This window comes from Prionailurus viverrinus, chromosome A1 (assembly GCF_022837055.1).
Source record: "Prionailurus viverrinus isolate Anna chromosome A1, UM_Priviv_1.0, whole genome shotgun sequence".
In the NCBI taxonomy this organism is placed as follows: Eukaryota; Metazoa; Chordata; class Mammalia; order Carnivora; family Felidae; genus Prionailurus; species Prionailurus viverrinus.
The window spans coordinates 213,042,102-213,066,841 of record NC_062561.1 but is presented as its reverse complement, the minus strand read 5'-3'; the positions used below and the strand labels follow the sequence as shown (position 1 = coordinate 213,066,841).

At 40.6% G+C, this 24,740-nt stretch overlaps 1 protein-coding gene across 5 annotated transcripts in view; it reads left to right on the top strand.

The window, feature by feature from the left end:
- Positions 1 to 24,740, top strand: part of RAI14 (retinoic acid induced 14) — a 144,991-nt gene that overhangs the window by 105,271 nt on the left and 14,980 nt on the right. For 3 of the 5 annotated variants that reach the window (XM_047836424.1, XM_047836504.1, XM_047836586.1), the window contains exons 4-12: positions 3,387 to 3,475; positions 13,136 to 13,200; positions 16,997 to 17,054; positions 17,787 to 17,857; positions 20,348 to 20,454; positions 21,143 to 21,321; positions 21,596 to 21,624; positions 22,694 to 22,780; positions 23,728 to 23,814. In XM_047836424.1, coding sequence (XP_047692380.1) covers positions 3,387 to 3,475; positions 13,136 to 13,200; positions 16,997 to 17,054; positions 17,787 to 17,857; positions 20,348 to 20,454; positions 21,143 to 21,321; positions 21,596 to 21,624; positions 22,694 to 22,780; positions 23,728 to 23,814 — 772 coding nt within the window. Of the gene's footprint in view, positions 1 to 3,386; positions 3,476 to 9,023; positions 9,105 to 13,135; positions 13,201 to 16,996; positions 17,055 to 17,786; positions 17,858 to 20,347; positions 20,455 to 21,142; positions 21,322 to 21,595; positions 21,625 to 22,693; positions 22,781 to 23,727; positions 23,815 to 24,740 lie in introns of those variants that run through there. The other 2 variants (XM_047836743.1, XM_047836667.1) reach the window with 2 other exon arrangements.

The window sequence follows — 24,740 nt, the reverse complement described above, 5'->3', positions numbered from 1 at the left end:
ATTATGCAGTGTAAAATTACAAGCATGAATATCTTATATAAGCAGCTATCTATATAAGCAGCCATTTCTAGTTATTTGTACTTTGTTGATTTTATTTATTTATTTATTTTTTTTAATTTTTTTTCAACGTTTTTAATTTATTTTTGGGACAGAGAGAGACAGAGCATGAACGGGGGAGGGGCAGAGAGAGGGAGACACAGAATCGGAAACAGGCTCCAGGCTCCGAGCCATCAGCCCAGAGCCTGACGCGGGGCTCGAACTCACGGACCTCGAGATCGTGACCTGGCTGAAGTCGGACGCTCAACCGACTGCGCCACCCAGGCGCCCCTGTTGATTTTATTTATAAGAGTGGTGAGTGCTGGAAGTTTAGGTGAAATATATGAGGATAAAATTATGAATTGTGAAAAGACTCTTATTATTCTGTTTTCTCCGTAGGACACAATATTCTGCAGGAGAATTAGTTGGAGAGTTCCTAGAATAGAAGGGAGAAAAATCACCCCCTGATCTAAACTGTAATGAGAGAGACAGGGTGAAACAAAGCCTCATACACACACACACACACACACACACACACACACACACACACAATTTATTAAAGCATATGCAGTGACACCATCATTAACTGGATCCCTCAATAAAATGTGTTACAGCCATCAATCACGTGTTGATTTGGGTTAATATAAGGGCTTTTGTTTTAAAAAACAGAAATGTCCAAAAAAGTTTCTATCCTAGGATTGGATTTTGAACCCACCTGCCTAACACGTCACTTCTCCTGCCTTGTTACAATTATTAACCTTCCAAATAATGATCCTGAAACCCTACAGCTCCCAAGTCATCCAGAGAATAGCATGTTGCATTCATTAGATTCCACCTATCAATGTACAGTAGTAGCTTGCAGTAATGCATCCTTGTCACATGTGTCTGCAATTTCAACCCCTGATAACTATAGTGTGCAATCCAGAGAAACTCCGAGAAGCCTCAGAGTAGAAAAAATATAAAAAACACAGGCGGTGGGAGGTGGGAGGTTATAACTAGAAGGGACACGTGGAGAGCTTTCTGGGGTACCAACAGGAGATGCGAGGAGAGCTTATGGGTCTCTGGCCAGGTTCTGTTTCCTTGTATGAAAATAAAATGGGCATGTTCCATTTATGAAAATTTAACAGCCCATACAATTGTGAAGTTGTCTTTTCATACATTATACTTCAATCAAAAGTTATATAATCTACACATGTGTATGTTTGTGTGTGTGTGTGTGTACGTGCATGCATTAATTACTTATCCCTGTACTTTTATCTTTAACATAGGATATGGCTGTCTTCTTGTCCAGATAGTTTTGATTTAGTTCTTCCCTGGTCATAGTTGATGGCAGAGTAGACATCTTAGAAGCAGACACACAAACATTAAGAAAAGAAGATAAATATTAATGAATATTAGGTCTTAATAATCTGGGGCGTTTAGATTAATAGCTTGAAAGCAGAGATCGATAATTGAGGCTCTTAGTGGTGACTTCATGTCTTCAAGGGCAATTAAATTATGTGACATACACTGTTCCTAATGCTGAAAAAGTTTTAGAGACATTCCAACAAGATCAGTTAAAATAAACCATTCACAGCTTAAAGGCGAAGTTTACATAATGTAAATTCAGTGTGCCCAACAATGCTGAAAGCAGAGCTACGGTACTGCCTTTTAGGGAGGTTCTTTCGGTCCTTGTTGAGTTGTATTTAATCAGGAATTCCATTTAAACAAGTTACCACATTCCCAAGTCACGCCACATGATCCAGGTTTGACTGTAATGTGAAAACACCTACAAAGTAGATTTGGCTGTAAGGAAACATTACACGTAAATTGCTGCACAGGGGCAGAAGTAGTTGGTGTGATTAGAGCCAATTAAGCTAAAATAATAGAATGTTGTCAGAGCTGGAGGAAACATCAGATATCATCTGACTCAATCCTCGTACTTTACAGTGAGAGGTTAAATTGACTTACTAAAGGTACACGGGTAAAGTATGGCTGATTTGCAATCAAAACTGAAGTGTCCACATTTGCTGATCTGTCCACATTCACTGAGCCTCATCCTTCAGAGAAGAGGCGTGTGGTCAAGATGACTTGGGTTTTAATTGTGTAGCTCTTGGATTTGCTATTTGGGTGTGACCCTGGGCCCCAGTTATAGGTTCTTTCCTGTGAAAAAATACAACCTGGTTGTTCACTGACAGGTAAGATGCTGCATGGCAAGTAAGCTGAGAAAGTAACTCCCCAAAACAGAACTGGGGCAGGAGAAGAAAAGGAAGGCTCATTAACCTCTCTCCATAGGAAGGAGCCCTTCCCAAGGTTCTTGGCCTTCTCAGCCTCTGGGCCTGAATGCCCAGTGGAATTATGCTTTGCTTCTGCCTGTAGAAGTGCCCTTCACCCTTGGGATCTGCAAAGGATGATTGGTATGGCATTTGGATGTTATCCCTTCATTTAATGGCAAGTCTATACATGCCGAGCATGGTTGTTACGCCCAAGTGTCATTGAATACCGGAGCCTAATTGTGGGCTTTCTTTCATGTTGTTTGCACCTGCCTGGGCACAGACACCTGCCATATAATGGAGATAGTGATAGGACTCATCTCAAAGGCTGTTATAAGATTGAAAAGAGACGATGTATGCAAGTGGGTAGTAAGATGGTTGGCACACATTAGCCACTAACAAAAGTTGTGTCCAACTGCTGTTATTCAGCTACAGCACAACAATGGATTTGACATTAACGTTGTCCAAGAACTTTGGCCATTGTTTGACTCAGACAAGTTTCTCTTTATATAGAGTATTACTTGAAAATAATGGCTTTGCTGAAAGCACTAGACAACAGAAAAAAAGTTGAAAAATTACTATTTAGGAATTGAATCTAGTTTGAGCTGTCTTGTTTCTTAAAGAGACAAATAATGTAGTTGAATCTTTTTTTATTACTATTTTAGAGACAGCACAAAGGGGGAGAGAGAGAGAGACAGACCCTCAAGCAGGCTCCATGCTCAGCACAGAGCCCAATGCAAAGGCTTAGTCCCATGACCCAGGAATCATGACCAGAGCCAAAACCAAGAATCGGACTCTCAACCAACTGAGCCACCCAGGCACCCCATAAAGACCCCAAGCCTGGTCTTTAGGTTGGAAAACCTAAGATCTAGGTCCTGCTCTATTACTTAATAAAAAGTGTCAATGAGCGAATTATCAGACCACTTTGAGCCTCAGTTTCTTCATCTTTAAAATGAGATTGATAATAATACCTACTCCCTAGGTGGTTGTGGAGCTCAGGTGAGAGAAAATGTACATGAGGAGGCAAAACAAAACATTGTTGGAGATGAACTCCAAAGAGTGGAAATCTTAAGGCAATTGTGTTTACCTCTTTTCCAGCTTTCATCTTGCTGCTACAAAAGGGCATGTGGAATGCCTCAGGGTCATGGTTACACATGGCGTGGATGTGACTGCCCAAGATACTGCCGGTACGTGGTCTTTATCTCTTAAGTGAACAGGCCAGCACAAGAGTAGGTATCACAAAGATGAGACATATTCATTGTGGGGAATTTCCGATCTACAGACACGCCGAAAGAAGAACATAGAATCACCTCTAATGACTAGGTTCTGACATGGTTTCATCATTTGTGCCAAGTATTTTCCTCTTACATGTGCTCAACTAGAAACTGTATGCTTCTTATCCTCCATTTTAAAATATTATTTTTAAGGTTATATGTATGGACCAAGCAGTATTTTTGTTTTTATGCATCATAGCTTGAGATGATAAATGCGGTGAATTGTGGTGTTGTTGTTTTTTTTAATGTTTATTTTAGAGAGAGCACACATGTGAGTTGGGAGAGGAGCAGAGACAGAGAGGGAGAGAGAGAATCCCAAGCAGGCTCTGCACTAATAGCTAATAGCGCAGAGCCTGATGTGGGGCTCATCCTGACAAACTCATGAGATCACGACCCAAGCCAAAATCAAGAGTCAGATGCTTAACCAACTGATCCACCCAGACGCCCCAATGCAACAAGTTGTTCAGGAGCTCATTTTGTTAGCTAACTGAGATGTGCTGTGTGAGAGAAGCTGTGATCCTCATCTGGACCAGCTGCCCGCGGTTCTCACCCCTTACTGTGCTTTAGTGCATCTGAGTCACCTAGGAACTGGGGAAAGGTAAGGCTGGGAGAGAAAAAAGAAGAAAGAAAAGAATAAAGAGCACACACACACACACACAAACACACACACACACACACACACACACACACACACACACACACACAACCCACACAACCCACACACATATATACCCATGCTCTATCCTCTGAGATTCAGATTCCATTGTCTGAAGGTTGCCAGCGACTGGTATTTTTATTAAGTAATTCTAATGTGAAGCCAGTATTGATAAATGATGAACAAAGCAAATGGAGAGAAAGTGTAGTCCTATCTTTTGTGAACATTGTTCTACAGGAAGGAGCCCACAGGATCTCCAGCCCAGGGTTCTGCCCCTGCCGGTCATACCAAAGGATCAAAGCAACTACTGATGGCTTTTCATTTCTCTGTTGTACTTAAAAATCTATGCCTTCTAACAGGGTTTTGTTAGTTTTTACTGGAATATGAAATCAGTCTATTTTCATAGTCTTTGTCTAGGCCACGCATTAATTCATAATGGATCCCTTTTATTCCCCCCAGTACCCTAGCCACCTGAGAGTAGTCTTCTTGGAGGGGGGAGGTCAGTCAGGTATTGTGAGAGTGCTCTTATTACTCAAAATATGGTTGGAACACTTTGTTTCAGAATTATTTTCAAAAAATCTGTGGCATTATTATTACTATTGTTTTTTTTTTAATCTCAGTGTTAGGGGAATTTTATCCTTTGACAATAGATTTGTTTTTTTAGGACAGGCCAAAAGCCACTTGAAGTCAAGTCAGGTAAATGAGGTATCAAACTGGTGAGACCATTTTTGTCAAAAATAGGGAGTGATTAAAGTAACGGAATGATTTTCCTGAGCAGTACCACAGAAAGTTCCAAAAAAAATACTGTGAGAAATGGCAAAACCAGTGGAAGAATGAATGGTTTCCTTAAGTGACTATCTTAAAGGAAATACTAATTTATGTTGCACTAGTTAAAGTGATCTTTAATTCCAAAATCTAGTTATTTTGTTTGTTTATTGTTTTTTTTTAATTTTTAAAAAATATTTATATTTGAGAGAGAAGCACGAGTTGGGGAGGGGTAGAGAGAGACACAGACAGAATCTGAGCTGTCACCTCAGAGCCCGATGCATGGCTCAAACTGACAAACCGTTAGATCGTGACCTGAGCTGAAGTCAGATGCTTAACTGACTGAGCCACCCAGGCGCCCCTGTTTGTTTATTGTTATTACCTTAAAAGTCATGCCACACACACACAAGGGCAGTACGATTAGGTAAAGTACCCTTGATGAGAAATATGTTTTCTTCAGTAGATGGGGTTTCCTCTCTAAGAAAATCCTAATCTAAAGGAATTAGTTTAAAGTAAATAAATTGGAACTAGAATACAGATTCGTTTCATTGTATTTGATGTTAAGAAATAGATCAGCCAGGAGTGTCATTATTTCTAGTGTAACCAAATATCTCTTCCCCTCTATGTTTTTGTCATAGGGAAAAATATGTTTCTCTAATGCTTGTCGTAGAAAATTAGGGAAACACAGAAAACTACAAAGAAGTTAACCGGTGCCTCTACTCCTAACAAGAGAAGTTTTACTCTTTTGCTATATTTCCTTCCAAATTTTTCCTGGCACATTTTTACATAGTTGAGATCACATTATATAATAAACTCTACATGCTTGTCTTTTTGTTTTTTTTTTTTAAGTCCACCAGTATCATTTCTAACACTTAAAGCTCTTAAGATTTTTGTGCCATATGACACATTGGGGAGAGTCTGTGTTTCCTACCAGAGCCCTAACTCCTGACACCAGAGCCTGGTAAAGTGTCGGGCCTTGAGGCCCGGACACCCCAGTGTGGTGCCAACTTGCTAGCCAATTGAGACGAGGAGGGGACACTGCAAATTACTCCAGCCTGCTTCTCTGCGCCTGGCAGTGGGAACTGCCACAGTCCATCCTTTTTTTTTTTTTTTAATGTTTATTTTTGAGAGAGAGAGAGAGAGAGAGAGAGACAAGGAGTGTGAGCAGGGAGGGGCAGAGAGAGAGGGAGACAGAATCCAAAGCAGGCTCCAGGCTCTAAGCTGTCAGCACAGAGCCCGACGCGGGGGTCGAACCCACGAGCTGTGAGATCATGACCTGAGCCGCAGTCGGACACCCAACCGACTAAGCCACCCAGGCACCCCCATCTGTTTTTTTTTTAATGTTTATTTACTTTTGAGAGGGAGAGTGTAGCGGGGGAAGGGCAGAGAGAGGGGGACAGAGGATCTGAAGTGGGCTCCATGCTCAGCAGAGAGCCGATGTGGGGTTTGAACTCCTGAACCACAAGATCATGACCTGAACTAAAGTCGGCCACTCACCTGACTGAACCACCCAGGCACCCCTCCATTTAAAAAATATATATGTATGTATATATATAAATTGGTGGACTCCACGGCACTTATGGGCCCAGAACATTGTCCAAATGTACGATGAGTTGAAAATGTCTCAGAGCCACCAGTCACTTCCCTCCCCGCTAACATTTTCGGCAATGAGGGTACACTGTGGTCTCTGGACTGATTTTTTTCCTTTTGTCTGAATGAGGTGCCAACTTCTCATGATTTCTTAAAAGCGTGCAAAGAGAATGTAGGAACGAAGGAAGAGGCTTCAAGGAAAATGTGCATGGAAATGTTGATTGTGTTATCTAGAACAGTGCTTCTCAGACTCTTTCCCATCATAACAAACAAGGTAAATATGATGGCTTTTACTGCCGATGCTTCTGTCCTTGTTGCTACATCACCTACCCCTTTCTTCTTCTCTCAAGAAAGCAGAGCAGAATCCATCAGTCACCATGCCTCACCTTAATGTGATCATCATTAGTCCAAAACATTTTTTATGGTGGTTAAGGGATGAATTAAATGGCTCAGCTCTTAGAGGTGTTGTCTTTTCAATAAACCTACTTAAATATTGACACGTTGTTACTGAGGAATGGTCCTCTTCAAAAATCACTGACAACTGGTACAAAAATCTGTGACCATAAATCATACTACCCTGTAGAATTTTCAGGAAAACAAAAACAAAGCCTGCTTTCAAAATATGCACTGACCCTTTTTATTAGTTGTATCCACCAAGCATATAGGATGGTCAAATCGGTATAATTTCCCACTTTTTAAACTGGGGACTAGATTTAAGTTATAAAAGCAGAGCGTTTTTAACATCTATTTTTTAACAACTGTCTTTCCCTATGAAATATTTGGAAGTCTGACCAGAGAATTTTTATGGCTGCTTTACAAGCAACTTATGAGCAAAGCACTGTCAGAGGATAGGGCCTTGGTATAGTTTCAATACGACAACAATCACATCATTTTCGATGGTCTTTGAGGCTTCCACAAGACGGTCAGTGTGGGCATCTCCACACCCAGGGCACAGTGAGAGCTCGCTGCGTTTGGCTCCTCGATTATCATGATTATTGCTACTTTACCCACATCACCTTATCACCTTTATTATCTTTTACACATGAGGCTTTTGAAAAGGTTTCACATCTTTATTTATTATTTTTTAATTTTTCTTAATGTTTACTTTTGAGAGAGAGACAGAATACGAGCGGGGGAGGGGCAGAGGGAGGGAGGCACAGAAACTGAAGCAGGCTCCAGGCTCTGAGCTGTCAGCACAGAGCCCAGTGCGGGGCTTAAACCCATGAACTGTGAGATCATGTCCTGAGCTGAAGTCCAGGGCTTAACCGACTGAGCCACCCAGATACCCCTATTATTATTATTATTATTATTATTATTATTTTATTTATTTTTTACAATCACCAAGCCAACAGCTCTCGTTGTACAAATCAGAAGAAGAAAGCCCAAAGACTGGTAGAAGCTCATAACAGGTTTTTGGTTTTGGGGGTTTTCCCCCTTCCTTAATCACCTGTTTGCCAGGCAATACCAGTATATAGTGGTCACATGGGAAAGTTGGCTTCTAAGCTCACTGTGTCATCTCTGAACTGGACCTACGTTATTTGTCTAACATCCTTTCATTGTTGTGTTTGCTCTTGTTCCTCACTGATGTAAGAATTGGCATTTCTGGCTGCTTTTTTAGAAAGCACTCCTCCCAGACAAATAGTAAAATTGACTTCTAGGCTTTTTTTTTTTTTTTTTTTTTTGCTTTTTTTTTGTTGTTGTTGTTGGAGGGTGGGGAGTGGTGGTGCCTGCATTTAGCACCCCGGAGTATGAGACAGGATTAAACAGAAGCATTAACGGAAGGTTGAAGAAGACCAAAGAATCTTCTGTTTTTACCAATATGCTTCTACGAAGCATTGGCTTTCACACACCCTTGATTAGTGAGTGTATACATTTGATGCAATGTGACAGGATACCATAATAAGAGTGGCTTCAACAAATAGAATTTTCTGTCAGTTGAAAGTCCCAAATTGGTATGGCAGCTCGGCTCCACACCGTGAGGGATTCAGACTCCGCCATCCAGGGTGTTGCTGTGGTCCTAATAGCCCAAGATGGCTTCCCTGGGATCTGCATCTCAGCAGCAGCCAGGGGCAGGGCAAGTATGGCCCACGAGTGACACACACTCAGACCTCACAGCACAGAGTGGGATCTGTGGCCACACTGAGCTTTACGGGAAGCTGGGAATTCTGGGCAACAATTTGTCCAGTTAAAAATGCTGAAGGTTTTGTTGTAGAAGCAAGTAGAAACAGAGATTGGAGGAGAATGTGCACTTTGTATTTCACACCCATTTTTTAAATTTTCTCTCATCCCTTTGCACACTTAACCTTCCTAATACAACATCTTTTCTCATAGAAGAGGGACTTAGGAGAGCGAGAACTGAGGTACGGAAACATCATAATGCATAGTCCTCGGAACGGAATGCTTGAGAACCCTGACTTTTCTCTCTGTGGTTTCCAAGGACTGGTTTAGTTTTTGTTTGGATTTCAAGGTGGACTTCCATTCCATTATGCCCCTAATCCCACTCGAATTTGATGCCATGTAAAGATATGAAAGGTAATATTCATCTTAAAACTCAGATACTTTGACAATGGGTCATTTAAACTGTAAATTATAGCCAATAAAACATATTTCCTATTTTCATTTGGGATAAAGAAAAACAAAACGATCGTATGAGTTTCGCACTTGCTGTTGACTCATGTATAGGCAGTAAGAAGGGTCAGCCATATGCAATGATCAGCATAACGTGGGTGTGAAAATATTTCAGGTGATATACACACATGCAAAAAAAGCCTTTTAATTCCTTAAAGAACACTATACACATATATACTGGGGAGACTAAGGGTAATTCCATAACTATTTAGTAGTTACAGTAGTGGTTACTAATATGGCTTTCATTCTTGGGTCTTCTCCTGGGGTTATAACAAGGTAAACAGACTTGTGCCTCAGTGATGAAAATTTGATGAAAAGAAAATGAGGATTACTAAGGATAATGGTGTTTAAATATGTTTAAAATCGTAAATAAGAACCAAATTTATACGTCTATTGTTTAAATATAGTCAGCATTTTGAAACTCTGATTTCTAAGAAAATGTTTTAAATCTTATGTAGTTGAATGTCGTTTAATTCTCTTTATTTTTCTAAATGTTTTTATATTTTGATCTAAAACTACAATTTTTCAGACTTCACCCTTTGCTATTTGTTAGCCCTGTATGTGTCTTCTGACTTGTTTTCAGATTTTTTCACATATACTTGAAGAGTACATCAGTAATTCCTCTATTAAATTAGCTAATTCTTCTCCATTTTCTCCAGTGATCTTAAAGAATTGAATAAATGGTTATTGTCTGAGGTAGTTTGGGGGAAAGCGTTCCATGGCTAGAATGTCTGGGCATCCTTTTTATTTTTTATTTTTATTTTTTTAAAGTAACCTCAAGTAAGGCTTGAACTCATGATGCCAAGATCAAGAGTCACATGCTCTACTGACTGAGCCAGCCAGACACCCCTGAGCCATCCTTTTTAGACTCCCTTTCTTTTTTTTTTTTTAAAGCTTTTTCTAATTTTTTTTTTTATAATTTATTTATTTATTTTGAGCGAGAGAGAGCACACGCATGCAAACTTGAGTAGGAGAGGGTCAGAGACAGAATCCCAAGCAGGCTCCCCACAGTCAGCGTGGAGCCCACGAGGGGCTCTAACTCATGAACCATGAGATCATGACCTGAGCCGACCTCAGATGCCTAACTGACTGAGCCACCCAGGTGCCCCTAGACTCCCTTTCAACAATAGGTTTCTTACACTACCTGTTATAGCCCACAACCCTTGACATAAATAACACTGGTCTTTTTACTCACAGGCAAAGTTCTGCTGGAATGCACTTGAATTAGGGTTGCCATGTTATTTGAATTGTTTCCTGATATTCCAGACAGATCCATAGCTGAATGGGGGCCAGACTTATGCACTGTCTCATTACACTGAGATTCTGCCACTAATACAATGTATTCTCTCCAGAAAATTTTTGCTTTTGGAAAGAGAATTTTGTGTTAACATTAACAGTAAGAGACATCTCACTTCGGTGTAATGTCCAGGGCATGACACATTATTTGGGTTTTGAGAATGTTTTAATTGAAAATACTGTTGTGCTCCTGGTTCAGGAAAACATAGCTCAGGGCCAGGGAATAAAAGAATTGTGTTTCTTTAGAAACACGGCACTTACTTCCAGGTATGAGTAGAACACTTGGAATGAAATGAAACCCTATTGTTTATTTTCTGCTGGGTTGTTTAAATCTCCCTACCATCTCGTCTTTGGAGAATTGTGTCTTTTTCCAATGGGTGCTCTTTATGTAGAACAGCTTTTGTCCACAGCAGAGACAAAAAGCTAATGCACTGTATACATGACATAAACAGTCTTCTACTTACAATCAGGATGGCTTCCAAAAGTTCATCTGCAAGGCATTTGTTTAAAACTGAAAACGTGTTTGTCCTTAGAAACACTGGTACAGATGATGCTTGGGGGCCGGGCTAGCGCACCAAAGCCTATTTAATGCATCCTGTAACTGAACTGATACTATTATGCATTATACATCCTGGAAAGAGGAGGGTCTCAGGAAGTTAAAGGAGGAAGGAGAAGAGAAGATATTTGTCTTCCTACTTCCAAGGGCCTTAGTTCCGACCTTCCTCATCCGTTTGGGAGGGGTTCCTGCCTGTGTTCTGCTTCACCTAAACAACCCACCCTCATGCATACCCTTAAAATCCTTCAGTGCAGCTGGTCTCAGAAAAGAAGGAATCTGATCTTTTGACCTTACACATGCTTTTGTGCAGCTTACTGTGATCCTAAAATCCTCTAATTTTTAAATATGGTATTTCCTAGCTGTATGATTCTCTAATAATTAAAGGTTCCCAGTCCATGTTACAGATTGAAGACTACTTGAAAAAGGAGAAATGATATTTGGAGACTGGACCACCATATGAAAGAAATTGTTTCTGTAAGCCAGTGGTTCTCAACTGGGGTGATTTTGCCCCCAGGGGATATTTGGCAATGTCTGGAGACATTTCCGATCATCACAAATGGACATGTAAAGGGTAGAGGCCAGAGGTACAGCTTAATAACCTAAAATGCATAGGACAACCCCCCTTCCCTCAACATACACACATAGACACACACACTCACGGCTTAAAATGTCAATAGCACCGAGACTGAAACCATGCTTGAAGCATGTCCCAAAGTATGGGTTGTTTACAGGTATGACATTCGGCACATCTCGGCCGAAAAGTTTGGGAGATGGAGGATTTAAGAGTTTACCATGTGCTCTGGGTTGGCTGGCAGGGGCAGCTTTGGTCCTCTGCCCCTAAACCTCCTCCCCAGACCTTTGAAATGAGCATACCCTCTAATTGAAATTAACAAGTGTGTAGTAAGAGCCTATGATGCATCATCAGTGCTGGACTAGGGACACAGCAGGGAATGAGACAGAACTTCCTGTCCTCAGTGAGTTCATATTCTAGTGGGGCAAGAAAAATAAGCTCCATAAATTGTGTGTGTGTGTGTGTGTGTGTGTGTGTGTGTGTATTGTGTAGAGTGGGGTGGGGTGGAAAGGAATGTGGGAAGGTGCTCAGTGCTATGAAGAGCAGGAATGAAGCAGGGATTGAAGATTAAAAGGGCGGCGGAGGAATGGGAATTTTAAAAGGGGAGGTCAGGGCAGACCTTCACAAGGCACTCTTTCAGTTGCCTCTGAGGTGAGGGAGCAAGCTGTGTGGTGATCCTGGAGGAAGAGAATCCAGGCTAAGCGCAGGGTCCAGCGAGGTGGTGAGGGGCCTCAGATGGGAGCCTCCTGGGCTGGTAGCCATACCTTCTGCCCAGAAGTTGCCCCCAAACCCCTCTTCCTTAGAAATTCTCTAGGCCCGTTAGGCTGTGGAGAGAGTTGGGTACAGCACTAGGATTTCCTAAAGCTGACTGCTGAAACATCAGAGTGCGTTATGTTAGGGTCATATTCTCTGAAGGGAACGTAAAGAAATGCGACTTTAGTAGTGTATTATTGTTTTCACCACTCTTTTCCTTCTTCCACATAAGGACTTTGAATATCTGAAAACTCCAGGTAGTTTCCGTGCAGGGGCTGGAGGACATTTGAAGGAGAGGGAAATGAAAAGCCAAAACTAGGGATTTAAGTGATGGGTGTTTAGGATGTTCTCAGCTGGTGTACAGGTGGCCTTTCCTGGGTTCCTGGGCCTGTGGTAGTCGTAGCCTGGTGTGGCTGGGGTGGATGCAGGACATTTGGCATGCATGGGGACCGCTGAAAGCAGAACCGAGCTGTGTATCATGAGTCACCTGCCAGCTTTTAGCTCAGAGTTTAATATCACCCCAAGAGAAGGGCATTTGGAGTAGACCCTGAATATTATGCAGTGGGCAGGATGCTCTGTGTCCTCTGCTCGTTTGTCACACTGAACTTTACAGATTAGAAGCTGAGACCTTACCAAGAGTAACAATTCTGCCTTTGTTGGAGAACAGTTTATTTCCTCATAGTTGTCTTTGTCACAGAGATAAGAAAGGGATTTAAAATGTGTGGCCTCTTTTTCCAAGATTTTTTTTAATCCATTTAGGACACAGTGCCTTGCACCTCGCAGCCAAGAACAGCCACCACGAATGCATCAGGAAGCTCCTTCAGGTAAAATGGAACAACTTAAAATTATAAATTTTTAAAATTATGTCATCTTTTAAATTTAACAGTAACTGTATCTGTGAAAGAATAACACACACACACACACACACACACACACACACACACGCTCCCTTAAATACCATCCCAGAACCTGGGTTTCCTAAGAAGCATCACAATTTAAATGACAGCCAAGGAAAAGATTATTTCCATAGCAATGGCACTGATAGGGAAGAAGATCCTCATCAGAATTTGGAGTGTCTTCCTGGGATACAGCCTTTTTCTTGCCTTTATCAGCTCCTTGCGTCCTTTTCTGACAGACTTGTACCCTTTACATAATCAGTTTAAAAACTGTTTTTCATGCGATTGGAGATCCTTGCAATATAGGATCTCCAGTATCCTAATAGCCTTTCTTTCAGTCATTGGTAGAACACAACTCTTTTTGAGAAACAAAATTTCAACCTTTATTTCCTTGTGTGTAACTTTAAATGTGCCTTTAGTTCTTAGTTTTTTGCCGAGGTTCTTGGTTTTATTCCCCTTTATAATTTGAAGCTAACTCCCTGGTTTGATAACCTGGCCAGTTTATAATGATCGCTTAGGGGGATGACATCTGTAAATCTTGAAAGATGAATATTTAATGAAAGCCCAGTAGCGGCCCATACTGTAACATCCAGCCATTGCCAGTCAGCGTGCAAGCTGGTTGTTTTCAGGAACAGCACAGAGCCATAAAATATGTGTTTGGAGTGCTATCTCTTCTGTTGAGCTGTTGTCTCAGCTTCACAGGCACTGTGTGGGACCCAGCATCTTGCTTTAATTTGGCTCTGCAATTCTAATGCAGAAATGTGGTCACATTCTTCAACTTGTCCTGCTCTGTTGGTCACACAGCTTCTTGTCTTGCATTATGTGACGCAAGCTGCCACCAGTGCCAGGAATGCAAACCTTAACAGGCCTTTGAAGTGAAATTCAAGAAAAATAGATCAACATCTGTGATTATTATTATTTTTATTATTATTATGAGGCTCCTCTCTGAGAACAATTAAAGTAGAACTTCCCTGCTTTCTCTGAGGCCCGGCACCTTGAATAAATGACAATCATGGACTTGCCCAAGTGCACTGCCTCCATACCCTTGGTCTTGCCTTAATTTTTTTTTTTAACTTATTTGTATCTTAAATCTCTGTTCTCATTCTGGCTTGGCTATCCAGGCTTTGCATCTGGCTCTGATTTTCAGGAAGAATGAACTTGACAGGCTGGAAATCCTCATGGGCAAGGACCAGATATTCTAGCCTCTAATGTAATTTTATATCTGGTTATGCAAATGGATTGGTTTTTCTCTGGAATCTTTGAAGCCTTTAAACACTTCCTTGTGCTATTCTAAAATTAGGCCAAAGCATGGTAAGTCGTAACTTGATCTCCGTTCCTCTTACCACTGAAGGGCAGACAGACATTTCACTCTTAACATTGCCTGTTCTTGCCTCTAATTTGCAGACTTGCTGTTCTTCTTTCTGAATAGTTGTTAAAACCTGAGGCTTTGAATTTTTTTTTAATGTTTATTTATTTCTGAGACAGAGCATGAGCAGGGGAGGGGCAGAGAGAGAGGGAGACAGAATCCGAAGCAGGCTCCAGGCTCTGAGCTGTCAGCACAGAGCCTGACGCAAGGCTCGAACTCACAAACCGTGAGATCGTGACCTGAGGTAAAGTCGGTTGTTCAACCTACTGAGCCACCCAGGAGCTCCTAAAACCTTGAGGCTCTGATGTCCTCCTAATGGGTCGCTTTCCTTGGGTCCTGGACCTCTCCAGCCAGTTCTTCGCTTCTGTCTTGGCATCCTCTGCCCTCTGTGATGTGACCCTTGTTGCCTCCCGCCCTCCCTCACTCTCTGCACTGGATCCTTTCTCTGAGCTCTCTAGGCCTTTGCTCTTACTATCTGTCTGCTGGAGATTCTTCTCTTCTCCAGTGGCTACCGTTTTAAAGTTTGCCTCCTCAAGGCAGTGAGCGCAAACAGACCCTTGTGAGATTCTTCAAATTCAAATGAACTCTCCTCTTCCCCTGATAGCCCACTAGTCCCCCCCCCCCCCCACTTTTAACAAGTGCCTCCTGGACACCGTGCCCTGTGTCAGGCATTGAGTATATTTTCACGAGCAGAGCATCCCTTATCCTGATGAAGCTTGCAATCTTGTAAACAAGTCCCCAAATGCATGTTACAAATTGCACCACATCAAGAAGAAAACTGACCAAGTACTGAGAGAGATGGGTGTGGGGTGAACGATCAGGGAAGGGCTCGTGGAGGAGGTGATATTTAAGCCGAGAACTTTGGAAAGAGCCAAGGGGAAAGCATTCCAAGCAGACAGAAGAGCAAGTACAGAGGGCCTCGGGTAGGAAAGGCACTGGTCAGGGAGGAAAGAAAGGCTGGGGCTGAGTGAGCGTGGAGGAGAAAGAAGGGCATGGAGTGCAGGCCTGTGTGTCATGGCAGGCGGGCCATAAGTCCTCTGAGCGCAGCATGGAACTGTGGAGGGCTTTTAAGGAAGGACTGGTATTCACAGTTTTAAAAGATCACTCTAGTTGTATAGAGAATAGAGGCGAGAGCAGAGCTGTGGAGCCCGCCAGGAGGCTGCCCCAGCTGTCTGCATGAGAAGATGCTGGCCTAGACTGGGTGGTGTAATGGAGAAAGAAAGAGTAGACCAGGTATGTTTAGGTCACAGAATTGGCAGGACATGGTGGTGAGTTAGATGGCGGAAGAGGAGGAGGAGAAGAAGTTAAAGGTGACTCAGTGGAAGTTTAGGACGGTTGCATTTGAGGTGCTTCCATCAGAGCAGAAATGTGAAATAGGCAGCGGGTTATCAAGCCAGGCGCGTGGAGATGACGTTGCGTACAGCTGAGAACATATGCTCTAGCCCAGCGCATCTGGGTTTGAATCCTGGCTCTGCCATGTCCTGTGACTTGAGCAAATTATCACCTTCTCTGTATCTCAGTTTCCCCATCAGAAGATGGGAGTGATAATTGTGTCTAGCATCATCAGGAGCCTTAAAACAATGAAGAGTGCCCAGTGCGTAATAGCTAATATGTACTTAGGTTTGTTATTGCGAAGGTACACATTTGAGTCTTTAGCCTTTAGATGACATTTCAAACTATGGGCATGAATGAGATTACCAAGAAGGAGAGCACCGAGGAACCCCAACATTCTGTGTTTGGCTTACGGAGGGGGAGTGGCCTGAGCAGTAGTGGGAACACCAGGCTAGTATGGGCTCTAGGAGCTAAGTGGAAGGACTGTTTGGAGAAGGGGGTGGATTGCGGTAAGAGGAGGACACAGATGTTTGTTGTCGTGGGAAACACGAAGGTTATTGGTGACTGTGGGGCCATCTCTGTGGAGTCTGGAGAACAGCACGCAACTGCAGTGGGTTTGGAAACGAGTGGGAAGCAAAGCAGCATGGATCGCATGTGGGCAGTTCTTTACAGGAACTTGGTTTTGTGAAGGGGGACTAGAGGATTAGGCAGGAAATGTGGGGGGAAAGACGGGACCAAGATGAGAACGCCTGGAGCGTATCTGTCAGCTGCCGGTGATGGGATGCTAGTGTGAGAGGGAGGACAGGACGGCCAATGCAGCAAAGAGGTGACCTTTTGCCTGGGTCCCGATTACTTGGAGAGGAGCTCCCCTCCCCATGGGAGACTGTAGGTCCTGGAGCACAGCAATTGGGGCCTATTCATATTTATTCTCTTCCTGATAAGACACATCACAACCTTGCAGGAAAAGGATGAACTCAACAGAGCAGAATGTTTATTATGTGTATTTATTTATTTTTTGTCTTCTAGTCAAAATGCCCAGCCGGAAGTGTGGACAGCTTTGGGAAAACAGCTTTACATTATGCAGGTGACTTTCATTCTCTTACTGATCCTTCTGCCATAAGAAATACTCAGTTATCCTTTTCCTCTTTCAAGCCATTTTCTTTACCATTTTATTTCTGAAGCTGTTGTCTGTCATCATTCCTGGAATTTCTGTCTCCCTCAGTTTGCAGAATGTGTAGGGTTTTATCAGGGAACACATCTAAAATTCATCAGTTGCCTGCCAAACTGTAAAAATTGCCATGGTTATTATATTTTAATTAATGTAAGTTTCTTGTTTAAGCTAAGAGATTTTCATAAGCATTTAGAGATTTCATGTAATATGTGATACAGATTTTTTTGATTTGGGGATCAAAAGAAACTCCCATTTTATTTCTCAGTGTTCTGTTTTACTATCTTGTCATTATCTGTCACACGGCTCCCAAGTAACAAAACGTCAACACCGAGCTCAGGGAGTGATGAGATTTATAAATTTCTATTAGTGCTAGCTGGGGCAAAGCTAAGTCCTACAAAATGCCAAACCAAATATTTGCACAAAGGCAACTGGCAGACAGTGGCTCTAGGTCTGGAAATTAACATTGAATTGTAACACTAATTCGGAGCACCTTACTTAACCTTCTGGATACGACTTCTCTTCAGTGCAGCTAGTATAACATAGCAAACTGGGTGGAACACGAACTTCTCTGTCCTGGGTGCGTGTGATGCCCCTGCTGGTGAGAGCCCCTGTGTGACGGGCTGTGTCTTTGTTTCCTTCCCTCAGCGGCACAGGGCTGCCTTCAAGCTGTGCAGGCTCTTTGCGAGCACAAAAGCCCCATAAACCTCAAGGATTTGGTAAGTATCCGGCAGCTGCTAGATGTGGAGATGCACACTGGCGTCTAGAGCGCTGTGGGCTACCTCTGCAAGTCACTAAGACGTTTAGAGACCTCAGCATTTGGCGAAAGTCTAATGCGTTTCAACCTAGATCCTCTTCTGCAAAACGGATCCAAGTATTATCTCTATTGGTCTCTGAATTTAATGACACATTGACAAGACATTTTGTGATGTGCACTTCCTGATGTGTACATTTGTTTCTCAGGTCATCTGCCATCAACCTAAATGTATTAATAAGGCTTAATTTCTTGACTCTTAGAAGAAATAAGTCTAAATAGAAGTTCTGTCATTTCTGTTAACTTCCCGTGTATCATCTTGGGTACTCCTGGTTAGGATTTCCCAACTCTGAAAACCACTTCTAGCCTGTTTAACCTTGCTGGGCTACTCTGAGAATAAATTTACATGCCAATCACTCCTGACTGCAAGTTTAAATGTCCTGCCATAGCATAGAAATTATATGCTATGCATGCAATATACCTAATGGGAATATTGTTATGTGAGTGTATAGAATTGTAGATAAATTCCTACTCCCTGAATCTCAGTACTTCATAACCAGAAAGTATTATAACTTCGCAGAGATAATTTTTTAGAAATGTGTCTGAAATTCTATTTTAAACGGAGACTTAATCTTTAAACAGCAATTGTATTTTTCAAAATAATTGGACATATTGTAATTTATTTTTTTTCCTTTGCCTACTTGAATACATCTACCTTAAAAGTTACTATTAACTGCATCTGGGAGGTATGTTCCAAGGAATAAGCAGAATACAAGCTTCTCTTGAAGCTTTTGTATCATTTGAGTTAGGACCCCTTCACCCTAAGATTGTGGAAATAGTCACCTATGTATTCTTCTAGTATTTTTTCACGTTTTTTCTGTTGTAATGTTTACATTCTTCATCACCTTACATGGTTTGTGTATGAGTTGGGATCTCATTTTCTTATTTTATTTTATTTTATTTTACTTTATTTTTATTCCAGTGTAATAAACATACAGTGTTATATTAGCTTCAGGTATATAACATAGTGATTCAACATCATTTAAAAAAATTTTTTTAATGTTTATTTATTTTTGAGAGGGAGCAAGACAGAGCATGAGCAGGGGAGGGGCAGAGAGAGAGGGAGGCACAGAATCCGAAGCAGACTCCAGACCCCGAGCTGTCAGCACAAAGCCTGATGCAGGGCTTGAGCTCATGAACCACGAGATCACGACCTGAGCTGAAGTCAGATGCTTAACTGAATGATCCACCCAGGTGCCCCTCTACAGCACTGTTTTAAAGGATTGCCAATTGTCATATTAAATGATTCTTTCCATTGATCTTTATCTAGTCATGTGCCAAGAATAGGCAAACTCTTAATGTTCCATTCTGGTACTTGTAAGGTTATGAAAGCATGTACTTTGCAAGGGAATAGTAGAATGGATGGTAGGATGCGTGTAGTTTGCTTGGAAGAAGCTACTTGGAGGGCAGTGGACCTACTGCTGCTCTGTGGAAACAAGTCCTCCTGTTCTTCAGAGCCATCCCCCAGTAAACATGATATGCTTGCCTGGAGCCTTTACATACTTGATGTTCCACTCTCTGTCATGTCGCTGCCAGACTGAGGGTTGGTCACTGAAGGGAAAAAGCAGCCCATGAGGCTGAGGTTCCTGAGAAAAAGCTAACAGTCAGTGCAATTCCTTAAGAAGAGGTCTGTTGAACTACTAGGTGTTTATCCAAAGAATACAAAAGTGCTGATTGGAAGGGGCACATGCACCCCAATGTTTATAGCAGCATTATCAACAGTAGCCAAATTATGGAAAGAGCCTAAATGCCCATCGACTGATGAATGGATTAAGAAGATTGGGGTGTGTGTGTGTGTGTGTGTGTGTGTGTGTGTGTGTGTGTGTGTGTTGGAATATTACTCGGTGATCAAAAAGAATGAAACCTTGCCATTTGCAGCAACATGGATGGAGCTAGAGTGTGTTATGCTGAGAGAAGTAAGTCAGAGAAAGACAAGTATGATATGATTTCATTCATGTGGAATTTAAGAAACACAACAGATGAACATAGGGGAAGGGAAGGAAAAATAAGATAGAAACAGAGAGGCAAACCATAAGAAACTCTCTTAAATACAGAGAACAGTCTGAGGGGTGCTGGAGGGGAGGCAGGTGGGGGGATGGGCTAAGTGGGTGATGGGCATTAAGGAGGGCACTTGTTGGGGGTGAGCACTGGGTGTTATATGGAAGTGATGAATCACTGGGTTCTCCTGAAACCAATACTACACTGTATGTTAGTTAACTTGAATTTAAGTTAAAAAAAAAATGCTGTGCTGAGATGTCATGGCAGCCCTATCAGGACACAAACTGTCATGGTGGCAGGACAGTTCAGGAATAAAATGTACAAAGAACAAGGCAATTCTGTATGCAATTCTGGCATTTAGGATCGTAGTTAAAATCAATCTACATTTGTCTCCTAGGATGGGAATATACCACTGCTTCTTGCAGTACAAAGTGGCCACAGTGAGGTCTGTCGCTTTCTCCTGGATCATGGAGCAGATGTAAATTCCAGGGACAAAAATGGAAGGTACCACCAAAATAGAAATCATGGGATTTCAGTGATATCTACATTCTGGGAGCCTCAAAATATTACAGCTATATTTTAGATCATTTGTAATAAAGTGTTTTTAATTTTTTCATTTTCTGCCTTTTTTTTTTTTTTAAAGTTAGCCCTACCCACCATGGGGCTCGAACTCATGCCTCTGAGATCAGGAGTCACATGCTCTACTGACTGAGCCGGCCAGACGCCCCTTCTGCCTCTTTTGATAATCGAGAATCTGTTTGACGTTAAAAAAAATTTCCCCTAGACCTCTGTGATGCGATTATTAAATACTGAAGTGACTAGGCCATTTCCGATGGCTTTTCATGCAAAATTAAACATATTGGCTGCTTTTAAAAATAGTCCTAATGATGTATAGGTACTTTAAAATGCTTGAGGTGAAAGGTGCCATCATATTATGATTGGTGCCAATCATATTAAATTCCATCATATTTAGAAGATTATGTCTATATTATTTGACCTTATATGGTTTAATGTTTTGATTTAATCTGAAGTTAAAAAAACACCCCTAGTTTCATCTCACTAGCAGTCCATTAAGTGTATATATTTAACTGTACTTCATCTTTCTTTCCTTGTTTTCAGGATAAGTGATTTCTCAGAAAAGTGTTTCCCCATTTTGGTTGTATTAATTTGGTATCTCCTTTTTTTTCTTTAGAACTGCTCTCATGCTAGCCTGTGAGATCAGCAGCTCTAATATTGTGGAAGCCTTAATTAAAAAGGGTGCAGACCTAAACCTTGTAGATTCTCTTGGACACAATGCCTTACATTATTCCAAACTCTCAGAAAATGCAGGAATTCAAAGCCTTCTATTATCAAAAATCTCTCAGGATTCTGGTATGTGAAAGAAAATAGTCAGTGTTGTTTTAAATTTATCCACTCCATTTTCCCCAAAGGGTAAAGGAATGTGCAAAATATGATCTATTTTATTATTCTTTTAAACATATTCTTGAAGAAAAATGTAATGTTAAATACTGTGTTTGTTGTGTGTATGGGTGTGAGCGTGTGTGTGTGTGTGTGTGTGTGTGTGTGTGTCTCCCACCCAAAGTAGATGTGAGTCATGGTTCTTACCTTTATTTATTTATTTTTTTCCCCACTTTTTCCTCTATAGATTCAAAGACACCAACAAAACCAAAGCAGGTATTTATCTTTGGGGGATAGAATTTTTTTTGGCCATCATAACTTGTGGGAATTTGAAAATGTTCTGATTAAACCACTGTGCTCCACTAGAAAAGTGATAAAAACTATGTTGAAAATGCTTAAGGAGTAAAATATCTTTAGAATAGATGATTCATTGTTAGAAGGTGGTAACTGTTTTCTTAATGGTTTACCCTGTTTCCAAAGCATGTGACTTTAAACTTGCTACTTATATATTCATCTTTTTCGGAAATGTACTAATATTTTCTGTTGTGAAAATGTTTGGTTAGCTCTGCGAAGGAACAACAACAGTATTTTAAATGCTTGTGTATCCCATGGATTATAGACCTCTATCCATGAGAGTGTTAGATATTTAATGAATATAAGAGGGTTAGCTTTTCCTTTCATTTTAATTGGAACTTTTCTAAAATGTTGTTAGAGTTCTAGATAGAAATTGAGAAGATTGCCCTATTATTTTGGAGGTTTTTCCTAAAAACTTTGTCACCATTGTTTACTTTTTTGATGAGATGTATAGTTGGCGGTTACATTTATTTACTTACACATCAAAGGTTTTGAAAAATTATCATAGACAGGAAATAGCCAGTACTGAATTTATTAGGTACTAACTGTGTCCCTTATTTATCCATAACCTTCAGAGAAGACGTTTCTGCTTGCCCCCATATTGACATTCTTTTTAAAAAGGAGTGGAAGTAATGCAAAGGTGGAGGAAATACCACTGCTTTGCATTAAGATGGCTAGACTATCATTGTATTCTGGGTTCTAAACTGGGGCAGGCAGCTCCCCATCCTCTACTTTCCCAATTCTCTACACCAACTTAATCTGGTTTTGTCTTGTGTTTTTTATTTTCTGGCTATTAAAGCATGGGCTGCTGGAAGAAAACTTGAAGCATGCATATTACTTATTTTTATGTTGGTAGCAGATGTCAGATCTTATTGAAGTAAGAAATGCATGAACTGTTGAGGTTTTTCTCATTTGTTTGATGAAGCTGTTTGTTCAGACTTTACTAACCGAACTAACCCACCTCCATTCTTTGGACTGTGATAACTTCCAGCATGATCAAGTCTCTAAAATAAGCTCAGAAAGAAGTGGAACTCCAAAAAAACGCAAAGCTCCACCACCTCCTATCAGTCCTACCCAGGTAAAAACAAAAGTAAACCAACATTGAACAAACATATGACAACAACAAGAAAAAGCCATGATTTTGTCATTTTATCTTTAGGCCAAAATGAAATGTTTAGAATTGACTCTTAAATGCACATTTAAAATTTTCTTTACTGGTTTTAAATTACAGATAATGGCATGAAAGATTTTGATTATTAGTATGTAAATAATGTTGATTCTTATTTAGTGCAAGGCTGGGGAATTGAACAGGATCTTTTTTCAAAGCCTCCAGGAAAAAAAAAAAAGAAAGAAAGAAAAGGAAAGGAAAGAAAAGGAAAGAAAAGAAAAGAAAGAAAAGAAAGAAAGAGCCTGAAGGAAATTTCTCAAAATCTTAGGACAGAAACTTTTTCCTTAAGTGAAGCTCAGTCTACTTTTAGTAGCTCACATGAACAGCTCAAGTGAAGGCGGGGAGAATGGGTAGCTGGTGAGGCAGTTAATTGAAAATGAATTTTAGCTGGTTTCTCAAAATTCTGTTCAAATATATTTGCCTTTCTAATTACATTGAAGGTTGGCTAATATTAAAAGCAGCTTTCATTTCTGAGCTTATAGTGACTATTGCATATAGGAGGAAGCTCGAATGTCTATGAAATCTCTCAAATAGTTGAGAGGAATATCTCCTCTGATAAGTTATGTTAAATATGTTAGCATATTCATCAATAATATTCCCAACATGCCACAGAAGTTTTATAGATTTTGAAAATTGCTTCCAGTAAATATAGGAAGAAAGTTAGTTATACTCTGCAAACTTCCAAAAAGTACTTGAGGTGCCATATTAAATAGAAGATACCCTTGGATTAAGTGAAACTAAGGATGGTTACTGTTAGATTTATTTGCATTGGTTAAATAGGCTAATCCTTTGCATTGGAGAAGAAAAGTCTTTGAAGAAACGTTCTTTATCTGTGATTTTCATTTTGTTTTTTTAAGTTGAGTGATGTGTCTTCCCCAAGATCAATAACTTCAACGCCACTTTCGGGAAAGGAATCTGTGTTCTTTGCTGAACCACCCTTCAAGGTATTTCCTGTCTGTGTTCAATTTATTTTGAATTTTAAGATACATAATAGACATGATTTAAGTGGTACAACATCGGACAAAACAGAATAGACTTCCCAGTGATTGATTGACAAACTTTTCATCACGAAGCACCCCTCAGTTATTTCTTCTGGCATGGACTCCACACAAAAAAAGTAGAATGAATAGATTACATTCCGTAAGTAATACCTAATTTTCTTGATTTTAAAAAAAGGGACAAAGATAAGAACTTAACTGATAACCAATCTTCTTACTAAATCGAGTTGATATAATGCCCATCAAAAAGAAAGAAATGAGGATTGTTCTCTGGTGTCTTACTGACAAGTAATTGTATATTTGTAATTAAACTTTTCCTGACTATAAAGCTACTATGCATTAATTTTAGAAAATCCTTTCTACCTAATTCTCTAGATTTCTTGTTGGAAGGTATTTTAGGAAATGGGACGATATTTTCATTTACTGTCTGTTTACCTAACCATCACTAGGAAATTATGCTTGGAAAGAAAATAAAATTTCTAATTGTTAAAATGAAATTGCAGTGGAATAATTGTATACTTCTTTCCCCCATCTAAGAATTACTGAAGATAAATTACTTTTTTTTTTAAGTTTGTTTATTTTGAGAGAGACAGAGATAGCGTGTGTGGGAGAGGGGCAGAGAGAGGGAGAGAGAGGATCCCAAGTAGGCTCCGCCCTGCCAGTGCAGAGCCCCATGCAGGGCTTGAACTCACAAAACTGTGAGATCATGACATAAGCCAGCACCAAGAGTCAGGTGTTTAACTGACTGAGCCACCCAGCAGCCCCAAAATGAATTATCTTTTAACTTGGATGTATAGTGATCTGAAAAAGATCCCGTCAACCTAACATTTCCCACACTTTAACTAGATTTTATTAATAAATTCTTAATATGA